General features: G+C 50.5%; 5 protein-coding genes across 5 annotated transcripts; 3 read left to right on the top strand and 2 right to left on the bottom strand.

Annotated features, from left to right (window-relative positions):
- Nucleotides 1–316: 316 nt before the first annotated feature.
- Nucleotides 317–851, top strand: PC9H_007402 (uncharacterized protein; the record flags this gene model as incomplete). The annotated part of the gene is made up of 3 exons (XM_036776933.1): nucleotides 317–402; nucleotides 454–613; nucleotides 672–851. The coding sequence occupies 3 exons, from the start codon at nucleotides 317–319 to the stop codon at nucleotides 849–851; spliced, it is 426 nt and encodes a 141-aa protein (XP_036630553.1).
- A 2,234-nt stretch (nucleotides 852–3,085) lies between these two features.
- Nucleotides 3,086–4,990, top strand: PC9H_007401 (uncharacterized protein; the record flags this gene model as incomplete). Its single annotated transcript, XM_036776932.1, has 4 exons — nucleotides 3,086–3,147; nucleotides 3,221–3,254; nucleotides 3,304–4,115; nucleotides 4,177–4,990. The coding sequence occupies 4 exons, from the start codon at nucleotides 3,086–3,088 to the stop codon at nucleotides 4,988–4,990; spliced, it is 1,722 nt and encodes a 573-aa protein (XP_036630552.1).
- A 2,514-nt stretch (nucleotides 4,991–7,504) lies between these two features.
- RPS5 (ribosomal protein S5) lies at nucleotides 7,505–8,437 on the bottom strand (the record flags this gene model as incomplete). Its single annotated transcript, XM_036776931.1, has 6 exons — nucleotides 7,505–7,546; nucleotides 7,613–7,714; nucleotides 7,771–7,911; nucleotides 7,971–8,076; nucleotides 8,136–8,273; nucleotides 8,361–8,437. The coding sequence occupies 6 exons, from the start codon at nucleotides 8,435–8,437 to the stop codon at nucleotides 7,505–7,507; spliced, it is 606 nt and encodes a 201-aa protein (XP_036630551.1).
- A 486-nt stretch (nucleotides 8,438–8,923) lies between these two features.
- Nucleotides 8,924–10,471, bottom strand: PC9H_007399 (uncharacterized protein; the record flags this gene model as incomplete). The annotated part of the gene is made up of 3 exons (XM_036776930.1): nucleotides 8,924–9,615; nucleotides 9,670–10,271; nucleotides 10,320–10,471. 3 exons carry the CDS (start codon nucleotides 10,469–10,471, stop codon nucleotides 8,924–8,926), a joined length of 1,446 nt encoding a protein of 481 aa, XP_036630550.1.
- Nucleotides 10,472–11,282: 811 nt separating this feature from the next.
- PC9H_007398 (uncharacterized protein) lies at nucleotides 11,283–16,303 on the top strand (the record flags this gene model as incomplete). Its single annotated transcript, XM_036776929.1, has 22 exons — nucleotides 11,283–11,844; nucleotides 11,904–12,055; nucleotides 12,101–12,309; nucleotides 12,358–12,642; nucleotides 12,698–12,815; nucleotides 12,868–12,925; nucleotides 12,977–12,994; nucleotides 13,056–13,627; nucleotides 13,680–13,901; nucleotides 13,957–14,205; nucleotides 14,265–14,348; nucleotides 14,411–14,525; nucleotides 14,579–14,665; nucleotides 14,721–14,866; nucleotides 14,923–15,037; nucleotides 15,088–15,131; nucleotides 15,185–15,418; nucleotides 15,480–15,622; nucleotides 15,675–15,700; nucleotides 15,756–15,939; nucleotides 16,001–16,090; nucleotides 16,144–16,303. The coding sequence occupies 22 exons, from the start codon at nucleotides 11,283–11,285 to the stop codon at nucleotides 16,301–16,303; spliced, it is 3,873 nt and encodes a 1,290-aa protein (XP_036630549.1).
- Nucleotides 16,304–16,840: the final 537 nt, after the last annotated feature.

Here is a 16,840-nt window from a genome sequence, read left to right as displayed (position 1 = left end):
AGTGAATGAAGCCCCTGTGTACTCGGATTTGGAGTAGACTTGGTTTCAATTTCGTCATGACGGATGCTACATACGGTGCTGACCCGCTCTGACAGTGACCGGGGAAGTAAGTTCGAAATGAAACTCCGAGGGAGCAAGCCGTTACACGTTAATAAGTGTCACACTACTGCAAATGGCTATTGTGACTATCAAGTTGCAGTAGGGCGTATGACCATGTTGACCATTCGGTAGAAGGTTTGACGCAAGGCTACTTACTGCATCATATAACAGCTTTGCTGATATCTGCCGCTTTTTCAGTCTCTTCACCTTTTATGACATGTCACAGATTGAATCGGCGGTGCCGACGAAGCTCGACCTCGTTGGCCAACACCTGAATGGACACAAACTGAGGGTAGCCGGAAAGTCAGACCACCCAATCTCCATGACGCCTCGAAGCTGATCGATGCCTACCAGAGTCCTATGCTACGATCCAACTTCAGCACTGTTGCTCCTCGTCGACAAAGAAACGGCACTGTTAATTGACGTTGCGTTGTGTGTTGACCGTTGGTCTGGCCCATGGCTTCGGGAGCGTCTTGCCACTGCAATAATAATAGGACATCTCGAAACATTGGAGGTTCGTTGACGCTTTGCGCACTTGCGGGACATTGACATATGGACTGGCGCTGGTATAGAAAGAACTGCCCATTCCAACACTTCCTGCGTTTGCCCCTGCCCCTTCTGTTGATCCTCAGGTTGTTCTTCGTGCAGTTCTTGTGGTACACGCCCCAGAGCTGGATCTAGCCCTTTGGAACGATTCCATGGACAGTGGCGACGATGCTCTCGTCACTTCTACTCATCATCATCCTAGCTAGTCCTTACGATATAACTAGTGCCTTATCCTATTTCTGATTCATTTTGATCGGCGACTAATTAGCGCATCCTGATGCAGGCAAAGCGTAATTTTGGTTGCAGAATACGGCGCTACGCGTATATACATGGCTAAGCCCCTCACTCTCCTCTAATGGTGGACAATGCCCAAGCGATCGGCGCGCACACGCGGTGGCTTAATGTCTCCCACCATCTTCGTCTAACGAATTCTTGCTGTTTAGAGGACACGATGAGATTCCGAGAGCCAATAATAAGCGTCACCGGTGCATCCCCCAAATGAGAGGACGTTTGTCTGTCACATATTCAGATCAGAAACAATCCGCATTTCTACCGATACACGAGCGAGGAACACGCTTTTCGGCCACCCTTACCGGCCAGGTCTTGTGAACAAGTCACCCACACTTTCCTCCTCTGATGCCAACACTTCGTATCCCACTGGTTAGGGTTGAGACTCGCTTGCGGTGCAATTTGTATTGACTGTTTTACCCAGCTCTGAAAGAAGGGTGCAACTAAGGATCTCAAACTCTCGAACTCTCGAGCTTGCATCCAGGTTTTACTATGTAAATGAAATGGAAGGGAACCAGGGCAACGGCATTATAGTTCTCCTCGATGCAAGGCGGGGATGAATTAACCAAGGCGCTGGTAGATCGTAGAGAGAACGAATATGTAAATGTCACATTCTGGCCCAAGTTTGGACCTCGATGGTGCTTGGAGGTGAGAACGAGACAACGTCATGGAGCCAGGACCTATATACAGGTGAAATCTATTTAACCTCCCGCTTTACGGCAGGGTCCACGTCCGAGGCGTACAGGATCAGCATCTGAGAGAACGGCCGGAATAATCGGTCGAGATTGTGGAGTCCGGTGGGTAGCGATTCTGGCAACTTGCCAAAGTGAGGCATATGAAGTAACGTTTCATGCACATGCTTTATGGCATACGCAGATGATGAGTTGGTGGAGCATCAAGAGTGTCTGTGAGTAGTCAACCAGTCGCTAGTCAACTGGTAAGGTACAAGGGGAGGGCCGGGGTAAGGACGAGATGGCACCGGTAGTTCGCCATAGAGCGTTATCAGGCGGTCGGATATGGACGGAGGTAAGTGAATCGGATCAGTCGCGTTTTGGGCGATAGTATCAAAGTATTTGGCACCGCACTTTGTAGTATACCGATGGGAATATTCGGGATACCTGGATCGCCGTCTAAATTGTCAAGTGAAGGGGATGTTGTTTAGGAATGGCGGATGCCACAGAGGCTGGGCGTTAGGTCAACGACGGTGAGTAGGGGGCGATGTTGGGGCTATAAGTACCATGACACTTCGGACTAGTTCGGCTGTCCGGAGGTAAGTGGACGATATAATTGATTGGTCCGGCTAAAGAGGGGTATGGTGTGGTACGCCGAGGCGAAAGGCTGCGATGGAGGTATATTTGGGAACTGGGGTAGAAAAGGGGTGCTCCGTTGGCATCGCTGCCTGGCCTTGGAACTGGGCAAGGTATGTGCGAGGTCTTAATATTGAGTACAAGTCAGTTTTCAGTGTAGTTACGGTATTACGTTCTTCCTCCGGGCACATGAGTTTCAAGATTATGGAATATACCCGAGGGGCGAGACTGGTGGGCAATGGGCCCATGGAGAACAATTATCGGGTGCCCCCTCCGCTGCCCACGAAGTTCACGAAAGGTTAGTACTGTCTAGCCGGTACATTACTGCTTCGGAGGTAGAAATCCGTCCTGAGCGGGAGATGCAGTGGACTTGGAAAGATTTTGACCGGAATTGAGTCGTTCTGCGAGAATGGGTGCATGGGCATCACACATGTGAGAAGACGAAGGCTGCATGTGAGGACGCTGAGCAGGTGGAATCTTCGCAGCCAGATCGGTGGGCGTCGGGAATAGCCAGCCATGTTCCTGATTCAATGATCGGCTAGATCGCGAACTGATTAGATAAAGGGTCTGCTCGAAATTCCACCCATCGTCCAACGCAGCAGCGACGACGGAGGGCCAGAGGACTGTTTATTGGCACACAATATGCAGACAATAAACCGGAGGGAGTTGGGTCCGGAAATAAAAATATTGTTATTTTCAGTGGCTGTAGCTCAAACATTTCTCGACAATTTCCTTTTTGGATTTCTGCTTCCGCGTGACACCCTGAGCGAGTAGTGACCTTCATTGTTGCGCTGGCCACAGCTTCTCGCACTCTCTCTTCCCGACCACCACCACCGTTTATAACGATGGCCTCAGCTTCTTCCTCGTCGTCGTCCACAGCGGCAAGATCCTCAAAGTCAAAGAAGCGGTAATTACTTTCCTCGTCCACTGCCTGCGCCCTCCGTTGCTTCCTCTCACACAACTCAACCCCACACTAGCAGATGGACCAGAGACCAACTCCTCAGGAATCTCGAGGTATATTGTGCCAGCATATATCCACCATCATGCACTGACCCTCCCCAAGATTCTGGGGCCCCTTTCCGACCCTCTCCCACCCACTTTACCCCCATCGCCTCCTGCCTCGCGCTCAGCGTCCCCCGCCCCACCCCTCAAGCGCAAATCCGACTCTCTAGGCGACCATAACGACAGCGTCAAGCGTCCTAGAACGGCGGAGCGAAATGGACACTCCCTTCCCGAAAGACTACCCCAGCACCTGCATCGCTCGTCGTCGTCGACCAGCAGCTCCAATGCTCAGGCACCCACCCCTCGCTCAAACCACCCTCCTATAGCGGAACCCTGTGAGGATGGAGAGGTTCGCGAAGAGGCCGAGTCCGTCGCCTCAACCTCGGTGGCCGCATCAGCGACTGCATCAGTTCCGGTACATTCTCGCGGTCCGCCTGCCGTGTCGGCACCCACCGCTGACCCCGACCCCATCTCGAGTTTCACTCCCATACATCGCCCGAGAAGAGGCCGTCCTTCTCCAACATATACGGATGAGCTCCATGATAAATATCATAAGTATGGCCGTATGCTCAAGTATTCGGGGGATGCGCGCTTTTGGTCTACCTATCCATCAACACACAAGGAATACCGCCCTTTGCCCAACCCCCCTCCACCGAACTCGCCATACCACAAGCATGGCGGCCTTGTGGCCAGATTGGAACTACTAGATGCGCTAGTCTGCTTCACCTACTCAACATGGACCAAGGATCACGGTCGGCGTACTTGCGATCTCAACACATGGGCCACGATGGACCCCTTCCTCAAGTGGTGTAAGCATAAGTGGTCGGCAGAGGATGGCTATAATGATGCGGAAAGGGCTTTGCAAGGTCTCATGTAAGCACGATCTCTTTGTCATTTGAAACTTCTCTTGTGTTTACAACGACCATGCGCATAGTTACATGATCGAGGGCTTTATTTTGTCTCGAAAGATGGTCTACAACTGCAGAACCGCGCCCGGGCAGGACATCAAGCGTCTCCATAATGAAATGTCATCAAACATGATGGCTGCCGCGCGAGAAGCTAAGTCTAAATCATCGGGGGCTAGTGTCGCAGGTGGCATCAATGGAACCGGTCTCATGCCGGCCTCAGCACACCAGCTTCCGTCCCCAGCGAGCATTGCCACAGCGAGCAGCGCTAACTCGACCCCGACAAACCCAGGTGCATCGACTCATTCCTCCGCTTCCTCTAGTTCGCATAGACCCAATGGGACTGTTAACGCTCGACCACAGCCGCCTAGTACACCACTTCCTTCAATACCACATGGCTTCCTTCCAGAGTCGATGCGGAGTCACTATGACCAGATACCAAGTCAAGTTCTCACTGCCATGTCCTCCGTCACGGTCAAAGTTGCTCCTTCACAATTACAAGATATCACGGATTTGGTCATGATGATGAACACCTCATCGTCGCTGTTGGGTACGGCCAATCAGATGCTAAACCTCCCCATTCTCCGTAAATCCTTCCCACGAACGTATGCTCGTATGGTTCATAGCACGCTGAGCCCACAGGAAGAGCTGGAGCCGGAGTTTGAGGACGAGGACGGAGAACTATTCTGGCCGGGGCAGAGTGTCAGTGGCGAGGGCCTGGGCTGGGTTTGTCTCATGGGAAAGGCGATGATCGTTGAATTTGGAAAGGCGTATGGGTATGCGGGTCTAGCGGGGGTGGTTCCGAAGCCACCGGCTGGCGAGGAACGAGAGAAGAGAAGGTAGCAAGGATTCGATAGCAGTCGGCCGCTCCTCCCCCCTCCCTCACAGACGTGTCAACGATATACACATCTAGAGAAGACTAGTGAACTTCACACTAGGCCCACCCGCTCCGCCCTCTCACCGATGGCCCTCGCCGACGCCTCTCGACGTTACCTATCGCCTCGGTTGGCTGGATATGGCCAACGCACCCATATACACATATTTATACGGCCTACATTCGCCGGTCTCATTCAAAACGGAAAACGAAATACACGCCTAACAGCGGATTCTATGATGTACAATCAAAAGCAACCTTGGAGATTTTGGTGTCTTCGTTCTTGATATATTTCACTTGAGCCCTTTATTTGACGGACAGCTAGTTGGATTCATTCAACTAGACGTTTCAGACGTGCTTGTTCGACATAACAGAGTGGCCCTCCCTCGCGATGCTCTCTACCCTGTCCCCCCTCACCCTGCTTCATTCCGATCGGATCGACCTCTCCCGTCTCATCTTCCTCCTGTGACTTCTTCTGCCGGCCGTATCTTGTCTGGCTCCGTCCTTCCTTACGCCGCATTCCAATGGTGGCGTTGATGTGTCTACATCATGGATAGACATCATCGCTGTCTAAAGTTGATGGATGGTGCCTACTCGCTAGCCATGCATTTCATCCTACCGACGACAACACCAGTAACAAGCCAATCGCTCACTGAAGCCATATTCCGGCCTTCTACACGCTTTTCTTATCGCTCGCTCGCTTAGCCTAAGCAGTGGTCTAGATGTCGCAGACGTTGAACCATTTCGATTTTGGATCGTTGGCTTTTATTGTCATAAGCTTAGACTTGCTTTCGAGTTGAGAGCGCTTGCTCTCCTTGCACTAGTCTAAGTCTGACTATGATTTCCCTCACGATTTGTTGCCAGCTTCGTACGTTCAATGTACCGAACCGATGCCGAATAAATCAAGCGACTCCTTTCTCGAAAATGGCCGGTGTCTGTCACTACTTTCGCAGGTCGTTTACCCACTCCCCTTTTGGCCGGACCTCGGAATCCACGGTTGCAGCGTGCGGCGGCGACTATCCCAGGACTTTCGAGTATCGAGTCATCGCTTTCCTCCATCGAATTGCATTTTCGATATATTGCGATTATCTCCAATTGGGGCTGCGGGCATTCTCAAGGCTGTCTTGGGCGAAGTTCTCATGCCGGAATGCAAAGGTGGACGTGGGTATGGTTTCAGCAATGCGCCTGGACTAGGAGTATGATCGTCTCCACGAGGTTTCTCCCGCCCATGCAGGCTGACGGTGCCGCAGCCCGCTCGCTCCTCACATTCCGATACCATAAAAATTTCTACGCCTTTCCTCCTCACATAGACTTCAACAACGTTCCAGCAATCATACAACTCAATTAATATCCCACATCACTCCGCCGTCCAGCCATTGCATGCAATACACTTATCTCTCTGTATATTAATTAACAACACGGATCCCACATCATTTGGCTGTCGTCATGTGGTCACATTTACGGCCCAATCTCTTTTCCGACGAGGACGTTCATCACGATTGCTATCACCCCCCCTCCTATTCGCATTGCCACCCTCCTCGTCCGAGTCACAGCTCCGAGGCGGGGAATGCGAATATAACACCTCCCCCATCACCATCGCTGTCTCTCTCCCTGACGCTTGGATGCCCTGGAATGTTTTGGACTGTTCACGCTTTTTTGCTGTTTATACAATGCTTTCTTGGATATTCTAGTTGGGTGCACCTTCCACCCCTTCCGACCGCGTCTCCGAACATCCCCCAACCCCTAGTACCTTATCTCCCTCGTGGTGCACCCGCTTCTCCATCCCCTGTCCATTATTCTTCCTGGACGTAGATATATCCCAATGGTGTTGTTCACCCAATGTAATACTGCCGCTAACTGCAACCACAATGTAACCAATGCCTAAAGGCATGCACAATTCGAAACCCCATTGCTCTTGATCATGAGGAATTCCCATCGATTTCATGTTGCCCGGTAGGTCGCCTTTTGAGGCCGAAGTGAGGTTACGTTGCACAATTAACCACGAGGAACTTTACCACTGTGTCGGGGTAATGTCTGTAGGCTAATCCAAGGGCTAATCAATCTTGTTTTGGGATATCTTGTCACACACACCATCGGGAGAAGAAGGTTGTAATATTCCGGGGGAGCGGCAAGTCTCAGGCGTATTGTCGGTCCATACTTCCGTGAACGTTGAGGGCCAGCAGGGAAAGCAGACGAAGTTACAATAAGGTTCGGAAACACGCAGAAGTCACGAAGACGGTGAATTCAGGATATGAAGTGCATGGGAGGGAGAGAAATCATAAGCGTGCATGAGCATACATACATTTGGCTTAGAGACATAAATTGTGATAGAAGTGAAGGAGACCCATAATAAAGTCAGCGATTTCATTCGTATCCCATGCACAAGCCCGTCGACATCCCGCAATACACCGATCCTCAACTCTCTTTGGGTGGTTCTACAACACAAGCGAAAAGAAACCAGGCCAAAAGAGATCGTAAAGCGTTTACCGATTGGACTTGGCGACACGCTCCAATTCGTCCTTTTTCTGTTTGGCAAGGAATAAAATCAATATTAGTCGAGCACAGATCGGCGTCTTTTGGGCAATTCTGACCTTGATGGCATAAGAGTTAGATGAACCCTTGGCGGCATTGATGAGCTCATCAGCCAAACATTCAGCAATGGATTTAACGTTGCGGAATGCGGATTCGCGAGTCTATTTCGATTGATTGTGAGTGAGGCCGTTCCGTGGGAAGCAATAGGACAACATACGCCGATTGTCAGGAGAGAGATAGCTTGGTTGACACGGCGGAGAGGAGAGACATCGACGGCTTGACGACGGACGGTACCCTGCGAACCAATACGAGTAGAATCTTCACGAGGGCCAGTGTTGACGATGGCATCAACAAGGACCTAGAAAGAATGACTACACTTGAATACGAGACGCAATTTCAAGGTTGTGGATTACAGACTTGGATGGGGTTTTGGTCGGTGAGGAGGTGGATGATTTCGAACGAGTGGGCGACGATACGGACGGCCATGAGTTTCTTGCCGTTGTTGCGCCCCTTCATCATTAAGCTGTGTATTATCTTCCATTGAATATTTCCATTACGGCAAATGTGCGGTGTGAGACTCGCCTGTCGACCAGACGCTCGACAATGGGCATCTGCGCCTTTTTGAATTGCTTCTTGGCGTATCGTCCAGCGGTATGTGGGAGGTAAACGGCATGGCGAACTTGGATGTAATCGGTCAAGGAGATATCCTTCACTTCAACACTACATTATCGCAAGCAAGGCCCAGTCAGATTCAAGCTCTCGAAGTTCCAAATCGCATCACGAAGACACATGAGATCTCCTACTCACTCTTGCGTGTCCCACTTTCCGAAGAGCTTGACCTCCTGGCCGAGTTTCGAGATGTCCTTGGGAAGCGTTGTGGCCATTTTGATATGATTTGAGGTAATTTGAGGTGGCGCAACGACCGCTTCGTACCTGGCGTGAAATATGGAGGTTTAGCGACGTTGAAGACGACGAGCACGATAATTCCGTCAACCTACCTGGCGAGCTAGTGTTTGTTCTTGTTGATCCCCTGTAAATTCAAGGTTCAGTGTGTGTCGGAGCTTCCCGATGTACTGTACAGCTGTGAGCGCTAGGAGTCAGATAGGGGCGCATTTTACGTTTCTTGCAGAAATGTAGTACGGGACAGAGAGTCAAATCCATGTTGACGATGCATTGTTGCTACGGATGCTGTATGCTAATTACTACACGTTCTATGAGTATAATCTGAAGTTATGCACTAAAATACAAGTCCATGCAGGTGAGCGCCAAGGCGCGATATGTGTTCGTCTCCGAGTTTGTTCTTGCGGTTGGTGTGATATCCATTTCATGTGATGTGCTCTTGATTGCTAGTGCGTTCGTGAAGAAGCATTTTATTCGCCTCGGGCTACCGCAAGAAATATCCGGGTTGCCTCTGATGGAAGGCCATTTCGCCTCGCGGCCTCTATGCGATTCCTCTCCCGCTCAATAGCATCTTCCGCCTTCCTCCTAGCCTCGGCTTCCTCTCGAACCTGGGATTTGAGGCGAGTCTGGGACCGTTTTGTGAGATCTAACTCATGAGTGACCTCCTTGAGTTCGCGCTCGAGTCTACGCCGCTGCTCGCGTTCGTACACGCAGTCTTCCTCCAACTTGCGTTTGGCGCGCTGTACGGATAGCAATGCTGCTTGATTTGGTGCCTTTGCGCTACGGTCACCAGACGGCGGAAGATTTTCGGTTTCGTCACGAGGACGAGATGGGGTGGGCTTCAATGGAAGGACATGCTCTAGCTTCTGTTTGGACGAGCTAGGTGTTGATGTGATGGCATTGGTACCCGGGGAGGGAACATCCATGAGCACGACTTGCGCACTACGAACGGGAGCATTGTCCGGTTTGGTATAGTGCTGAGGAATATCCACGCCGTAGACCTTCTGTAGCCACTTCGCGGAATCCTTATAATGCTGGGCGATCACGGCAGGACGTGTAATGGGATCGCCCTTGGCGCTTTTGGCCATGTCTGTCTCGCATCCGGAGAGCATAAGCCAGACAGGTTTACGTTGAGTGTCTGGGACTTCGAGCCCATCCATGACTACAGTACGAGTGTCAACGACGCAGAGTTAAAGGTAGAAACACGTCTGCGTACATTTAAGTAGAGCCATAAGAATATCCAGTGCGCTACGGGAGTGACCTTGGCGACGATGATACGCCGCGGCAGTTAGCCAAGTACCAGGATCGCTAGTAGACAGCTTGAGGAGCGCAATGATTGCCCGAGGGTCTCCGTCGGTGGTTTTCATGTCGTAAGAGAAAGTTTCGCCATGATAGGTTATAGAAAGCCGACCGTCCACGGAGAAAGCCATGACGGGAGCTGATTTAGTCTTTGAAGAGAATAAAGACGACGTCTTGGATGCCGCTGAACCCTTCGGCAATCCGCTGCTTGAAGGCAGGAGGGATGCGAATACCGAAGGATCAATGGATAGCGGGTTGGCGTGGCTAGCACTCGGGATGATGGGCTTCACGGCCTGTCTAGGCGGTGCGCCCGGGAGTGGTTGGTCTGTCGAACGCGTTTCTCTGCGTGACGCGGCCATCGCATTGCGATACTGTTCGACCAGCACCGGGTCGCCATCCAGGGCCCTCACCTTGATGTCAGGCATCAGCTTGTGCAAAGCGAGAGCATGCGCGGCGCCAGCATCTTCATTGAACTCCAGGAACAAGTCAGAGCTCCCAGGAGTCCAGTGAATTCCACGTCTGCCTGGCGTTAACTTGGAACTGCTTTGAAACTAAGGCAAAACTCACAACCCGCCATTCTTGGCGAACACCTGGCGAACGTTGTTGAGGCCTACACCAGGGCTGGGCGAGATTCGGACGACGTTGCTCCAGCGACCCATCTGGTTTCTGGTGACAGTGGTAGCGGTCGAGTCCAGGAGGTCGTCGTCGTGCGAAGCCATATATGAAGACCTGCGAAGATCATTGATCATGTGCCCTTCATGACAGTGATTCGATGGTATTTCAGAATAGCGCAAAGAACCTCATCATTTCCTGAAGAACCATGCGATTTGTGAAAGAGGTTTTTGACAGCATAGACCAGAAGGTCCACCTCGTTCGATTGCGCCTCGAGGCTACCAGACAATTAGTTGGCTGTAGACACTAACATATTCGGAAGATGGTAGATGAGGGCTCCTAATTGTGCTTTTCAAGCAGAGGCGTATCCACTGGTACCAGGAACACGGCCCTCATCAACTTGACATATGCCAATTTAGAACCTTCGAGAGATCTCGCGTCGTTATTTTGAGGTCGGCGTTGTAGGCCGCGTATTGAACCTCTGCACAGACCCTAGGAAGGCGGTTAGGCCGTGGAAGGTCCACAGCAGCGAAAATCGGAGCATTGAGGGCAATACGGGCACGGAGGTAACCCAACGTTTCAGCATGTTGGCATCCAGTGGGTCCTTGTCAGTCTGACCATCGCCTTCGAATCCGAGTCTCGCATGTTTCGAGGCCAGGAATGGGCCAGAATATGAATGGTCTTTTGTACAAGGCAGGTGGTGATATACCACACAACTCGATGTTCACATACTGGAGATCCTTGAAGGTGGTCTGGTCGCGCTGATTTTCTATCCCGATCAGGCTTTGAAAAATAGACGCCCGGGCAAAGGCCGTGTTGGCGAGCGCGTCGAATGCTTGGCACGTGCTGCTGCGTAGCCCAACTAATTATTTCAATCCTTGACCACCATTACCATCGTCGAGCTCGCTGTCGGCGACAATGAGTGACGACTTCCTACGACTTGTATCGCAGGCGAACCCGGCCACTCGACAATACCAACCTGCAAATAATGGATACCCACCTTCAACCAATACGCCTTACTCTGATAATAATTCGCCGCAACTATTAGACCCATTCTTCGACGATGAGGACGACAACGTACCGGACTCTGCTTTCGGCCGGCCGCAAGCCATGCAGTCACAGGAGAGTGGTCTTCCCCTTGCTCGTTCTGCCGCACCACCCGCTGGAGCGGGTCCGTCAACATCAAGTTTGCCCGAGGGCGGGACTCAAGGTTGGGATGACGATGACTTCGAATTTCAGCCTGCGGGGTCCGGAAATGCCTTTGCAGGCTCGAGTTCGTTTCCTGGAGAGCCAAAGAGAAGTAGTCCGTTGCAGAAAGCAAAGAAGTGGGAATGGAAATGGCCGTGGAAGAAGGAAAAGGAATTGACGGGGGAGCGGATTATTGCCCTCAACAATCCTGCACTGAACTCGGAGTACTGCTCAAATTTTGTCTCGGCCAGCAAGTACAACCTAGTGACCTTCTTGCCCAAGTTTCTGTTTGGTGAGTCCTTACGTTTACGTTACCAGTCAGACCATGTTGTTCATACCGATCGGCAACAGAACAATTCTCTAAATACGCCAACCTCTTCTTCCTCTTCACCGCTTGTATCCAGCAGATACCAGGGGTGTCACCGACGAACCCGTATACTACTATTGTACCTCTAGCGGGGGTATTGCTTGCATCAGCCTTCAAAGAGGTCCAGGAAGACTTGGTAAGGAATTCTTCGATGTCAACTTTCGTAACTTACCTTGCGTAGAAACGGCATCAATCTGATTCAGAACTCAACGCCAGTAAGGCCAAAGTCCTGGCACCGGGTGGCAGTTTCGAGGAGAAGAAATGGAAGGATATCAAGGTCGGGGACGTAGTGCGCCTGGAAAGCAACGATTTCATACCAGCCGATCTCGTCTTACTGAGTTCAAGTGAGCCAGAGGGTCTTTGCTACATTGAGACGTCGAATCTTGATGGGTGAGTGTTACCTCAATTCCTATCATTCCTGCATTCTGACAATACCAGAGAGACGAACTTGAAGATCAAGCAAGCTTCCACCCACACTGCTTCCCTCACTTCACCTTCACTCGTCCTCAATCTCAATGGCTCCCTCCGCTCAGAACAACCCAATAACTCTCTGTATACTTACGAAGCGACAATGGACCTAGTGACTAACACCGGCGCGCCGAAGCAAGTTCCTCTTGGGCCAGATCAAATACTACTTCGCGGGGCACAGATACGGAATACACCTTGGGTTTACGGTATTGCTGTGTTCACCGGACATGAGACGAAGCTTATGCGTAATGCTACGTGAGTTCCTCCTCCGTGCAGTATGCCAGTGTATATAGTTAGACCAATGATTTAGGGCGGCACCAATCAAGCGAACGGCCGTGGAACGTCAGGTCAATGTACAAATTGTGTTTCTGTTCATCCTACTGCTAGCTCTATCTCTTGGGTCTACGATAGGCAGTAGTATTCGATCGGTCCGCCCACTTCTACCATGCCGCCTCTTCCTTCTTAACGTTCCTTCTGCAGTGGTTCTTCTCCAGTCAACAATGGTATCTAGTCGAGACGGTTTCGTTGTCGGATCGAGGTACGCTTTGTTAATCTTCATTGCCTGTCTTTGGTGCTCATTTCGTCTTAGCCAAGGAGTTCATCGAAGGTAATTCAATTGCATTTGCTTCCTTAACTCGTCTAACATAACTGATGTTTCTCGTCACTAGATATCCTCACCTTCATCATCCTGTACAACAATTTAATTCCTATCTCCCTCATCGTCACCATGGAAGTCGTAAAATTCCAACAAGCCCAGCTGATCAACTCCGACCTCGACATGTATTATGTGAAAACTGATACTCCAGCTCTTTGCCGAACTTCGTCGCTCGTTGAGGAGCTGGGGCAGATCGAATATGTCTTCTCGGACAAAACGGGGACCCTCACTTGCAACGAGATGGAGTTCCGATGCTGTATTATTGCGGGTGTGGCGTACGCGGATGTAGTTGACGAGTCGAAGAGGGGCGAAGAGGGTGACGGTCAAGACGGGTGGAAGACATTTGCCGAGATGGGAGCTCTCTTACAGGAGAGTGCCAATCCTTTCGTCAACGTTGCGGAGAGTGCGAGTAACATGGCGTCTGGGTCCCAAGAGAAGGAAGTTATCAAAGAGTTCTTGACTCTGCTGGCTGTTTGCCATACCGTTATTCCTGAAGTGAAAGACGGCAAACTTGTCTATCAAGCTAGCAGCCCGGACGAGGCGGCGCTTGTCTCGGGCGCTGAGCTACTTGGATACCAGTTTCACGTACGTCCGACGCCATACGCACTGATGATTGACACTGACTCGGGTCTGCTAGACTCGGAAACCGAGATCGGTATTTGTGAACATCCAGGGGGAGAGCCAAGAGTTCGAAATCCTCAATGTTTGCGAATTCAACTCAACACGGAAGCGCATGTCCACAATCGTACGAACGCCCCAAGGAAAGATCAAGATCTACACCAAAGGCGCTGATACAGTCATTCTCGAGCGGCTAAGCAAGAACCAGCCGTATACAGAGAAGACGCTTGCTCATCTGGAGGTGGGTCACCAGATCACTATATTGAGGCTTGGATCGCGCTGACCGTATGCCATAGGAATACGCCACTGACGGTCTTCGCACGCTCTGCATTGCTTGTCGAGATATCCCCGAGCAGGAATACAAGCAATGGGTCTCCATCTATGATCAAGCGGCTGCAACCATCAATGGTCGCGGTGAAGCACTTGATGAAGCCGCTGAACTTATTGAGAAAGATCTCTTCCTCTTGGGTGCAACGGCTATTGAAGACAAGCTCCAAGACGGTGTCCCTGACACCATTCACAATTTGCAGATGGCCGGTATCAAGGTAACTTGCCATTGAAGCTCTCCTTATCATGAGTGGTTCTAACGGAGAAATATGTTCAGGTTTGGGTTTTGACGGGTGACAGACAAGAAACGGCTATTAATATCGGGATGTCGTGCAAGTTGATTTCGGAATCTATGAACTTGGTGAGTTTCGGGATGGAAACGTGCCAAACCCTATCAACAACACGCTGATGATATCACACTAGGTCATAGTCAACGAAGAGACGATGCAGGCTACCCAAGAATTCTTGGAGAAGAGGCTGTCGGCCATCAAAAGCCAACGAAGTACTGGGGAGCTTGAAGACCTAGCGCTCATAATCGGTCCGTATATTACCACTTCCACTGTAAATTAATCACTCATTCGTTCATTGTAGACGGGAAAAGTCTCACATTCGCTCTTCAGAAAGAGATGAACAAGACATTTTTGGAACTGGCGATTATGTGCAAAGCTGTCATCTGTTGTGCGTGTCCATTCTTCACATGACGATGAGTTGGTTTGCCAACGCGCCATTGTAGGTCGTGTCTCTCCATTGCAGAAAGCTCTTGTCGTCAAATTGGTAAAGAAGAATCAGAAGTCTATTCTACTCGCCATAGGTGATGGTGCCAACGACGTCAGCATGATTCAAGCTGCCCATGTTGGTGTTGGTATTTCTGGTGTCGAGGTTCGCCCGCAGTTGTTTTGAGTAACTGTCACTCTAGGCTCACATATTGATCGTAGGGTTTGCAAGCTGCACGTTCAGCAGATGTTGCTATCTCCCAATTCCGTTTCCTTAAGAAACTCCTACTTGTTCATGGTGCTTGGAGTTATCGACGCTTATCGAAGCTCATCCTCTGTAATTTTCTCTCCTCTGATTTTTGCCTCTACTGATTAGCAACTCCATAGACTCGTTCTACAAGAACATTGTCCTGTATATGACACAGTTCTGGGTAATTGAGCCAATTCATGCGCATCAGTACTTCGTGACTAACCGCATTTTCAGTACTCGTTCTTCAATAACTTCTCCGGACAAATTGCCTATGAATCATGGACGCTCTCTTTGTACAACGTCGTGTTCACCGTATTGCCGCCACTCGTCATCGGGGTTTTCGATCAGTTCGTGTCTGCCCGAATTCTGGATCGATATCCGCAACTGTATATCCTCGGTCAGAAGAACGCGTTCTTCACCAAGACAGCATTCTGGTTGTGGGTAGCTAATGCTCTCTACCACAGTCTAGTAAGTCTTTGAGCGGTTTCATCTGGGGTAAAATTCAGCGCTGATGCTTTTTTGGATGTAGATTACGTTTGGGTTCTCCGTCATTCTGTGGTGGGGAGATCTCAAGCAAGCTGATGGACGCGACACTGGCCATTGGTTCTGGGGTACAACACTTTACCTTGCAGTCCTATTGACGGTACTTGGGAAGGCAGCGTTGATATCCGAGTAAGCAAACCCATTGTTCTTATGCCGTTGATGATTCACACATGCTCTGCAGTATCTGGACGAAGTACACTGTTGCTGGTGAGCATCGTCATGCAAACTATTGGCCTTCGCTGACCACGCTCAATTCTTTCAGCTATCCCTGGTTCATTTGTCTTCACGATGCTTTTTCTTCCCTTGTATGCAGTAGTCGCCCCTGCCATCGGCTTCTCAACAGAGTATTCTGGCATAGTCCCAAGACTCTGGACAAATGGTGTCTTCTACTTTGTTCTCCTCCTTGTTCCCATTGTCTGTCTGGCGCGTGACTTTGTATGGAAATAGTGCGTCTTGAACTGTTGTCTATCTGGGTGACAGGAGTTGATCGCCTTGTCCCCCTTACAGCTACCGAAGGACATATATCCCTGCGTCATACCACATTGCACAGGAACTACAAAAGTACAATATTCCGGATTACCGGCCCCGACAGGAACAGTACGTGCCTCGTCTTACAATGCGAACAACGACTGACACCTTCCTGTGCGCAGATTCCAGAAAGCCATCAAGAAAGTTCGCGCGGTGCAGAGAATGCGTCGCAACCGTGGCTTTGCATTCAGTCAGACAGAAACGGCGGGAAAGCAAGACCAAGCGCGCCTCATCCGAGCCTACGATACATCAAAAACGGATGCCCGGCCGTCAGGGTATTGAGATATTCGTCGACACCTCGTTCGTCGTTCTTTATATGTGCGCAGTACGTACAGGATAATATCTTTCTTCGTAGAAACTGACGCCGTTCGTTGCTATTTGAGTGCATTTGCTATCTTCGATTGCTTTGATAACATACTCCCCACCTCGTGCTATCATAGCAACTCTCAACGCTCGTTTTTGGCATCAATGCATCAGCGCTCACTACCCCCGGGACATTGTAATTTATCTCGTATGATACGAACACTTATATTATGGTTAATACAGACGAGTGCATGCATAGAATACACTCCAGCCTCTACGAACGTAACCAAACCTGGATATGCTTGGGCTTTACCTCCGCCGTTGCGACGACGGTTGCGTCTCAGTTAGTCAGTCGTGGGTGGAGATTGGGATCACTACTGTTGACGACCGAGAGGAGGCCCAGGAGGTCGCACCGCGATACATAACCGTTGCGGTATAAAGGTCGGTGTGATGATCGTCGTGGCCTGCATCAAGGCTTCGAGTGGCGGACGCATGGTTCGTCACCAAGTCACAGAA

This window comes from Pleurotus ostreatus, assembly GCF_014466165.1.
Source record: "Pleurotus ostreatus strain PC9 chromosome Unknown scaffold_5, whole genome shotgun sequence".
NCBI classification, from domain to species: Eukaryota; Fungi; Basidiomycota; class Agaricomycetes; order Agaricales; family Pleurotaceae; genus Pleurotus; species Pleurotus ostreatus.
The sequence above is the reverse complement of the archived record's forward strand: the minus strand, read 5'-3'. Positions and strand labels throughout refer to the sequence as shown.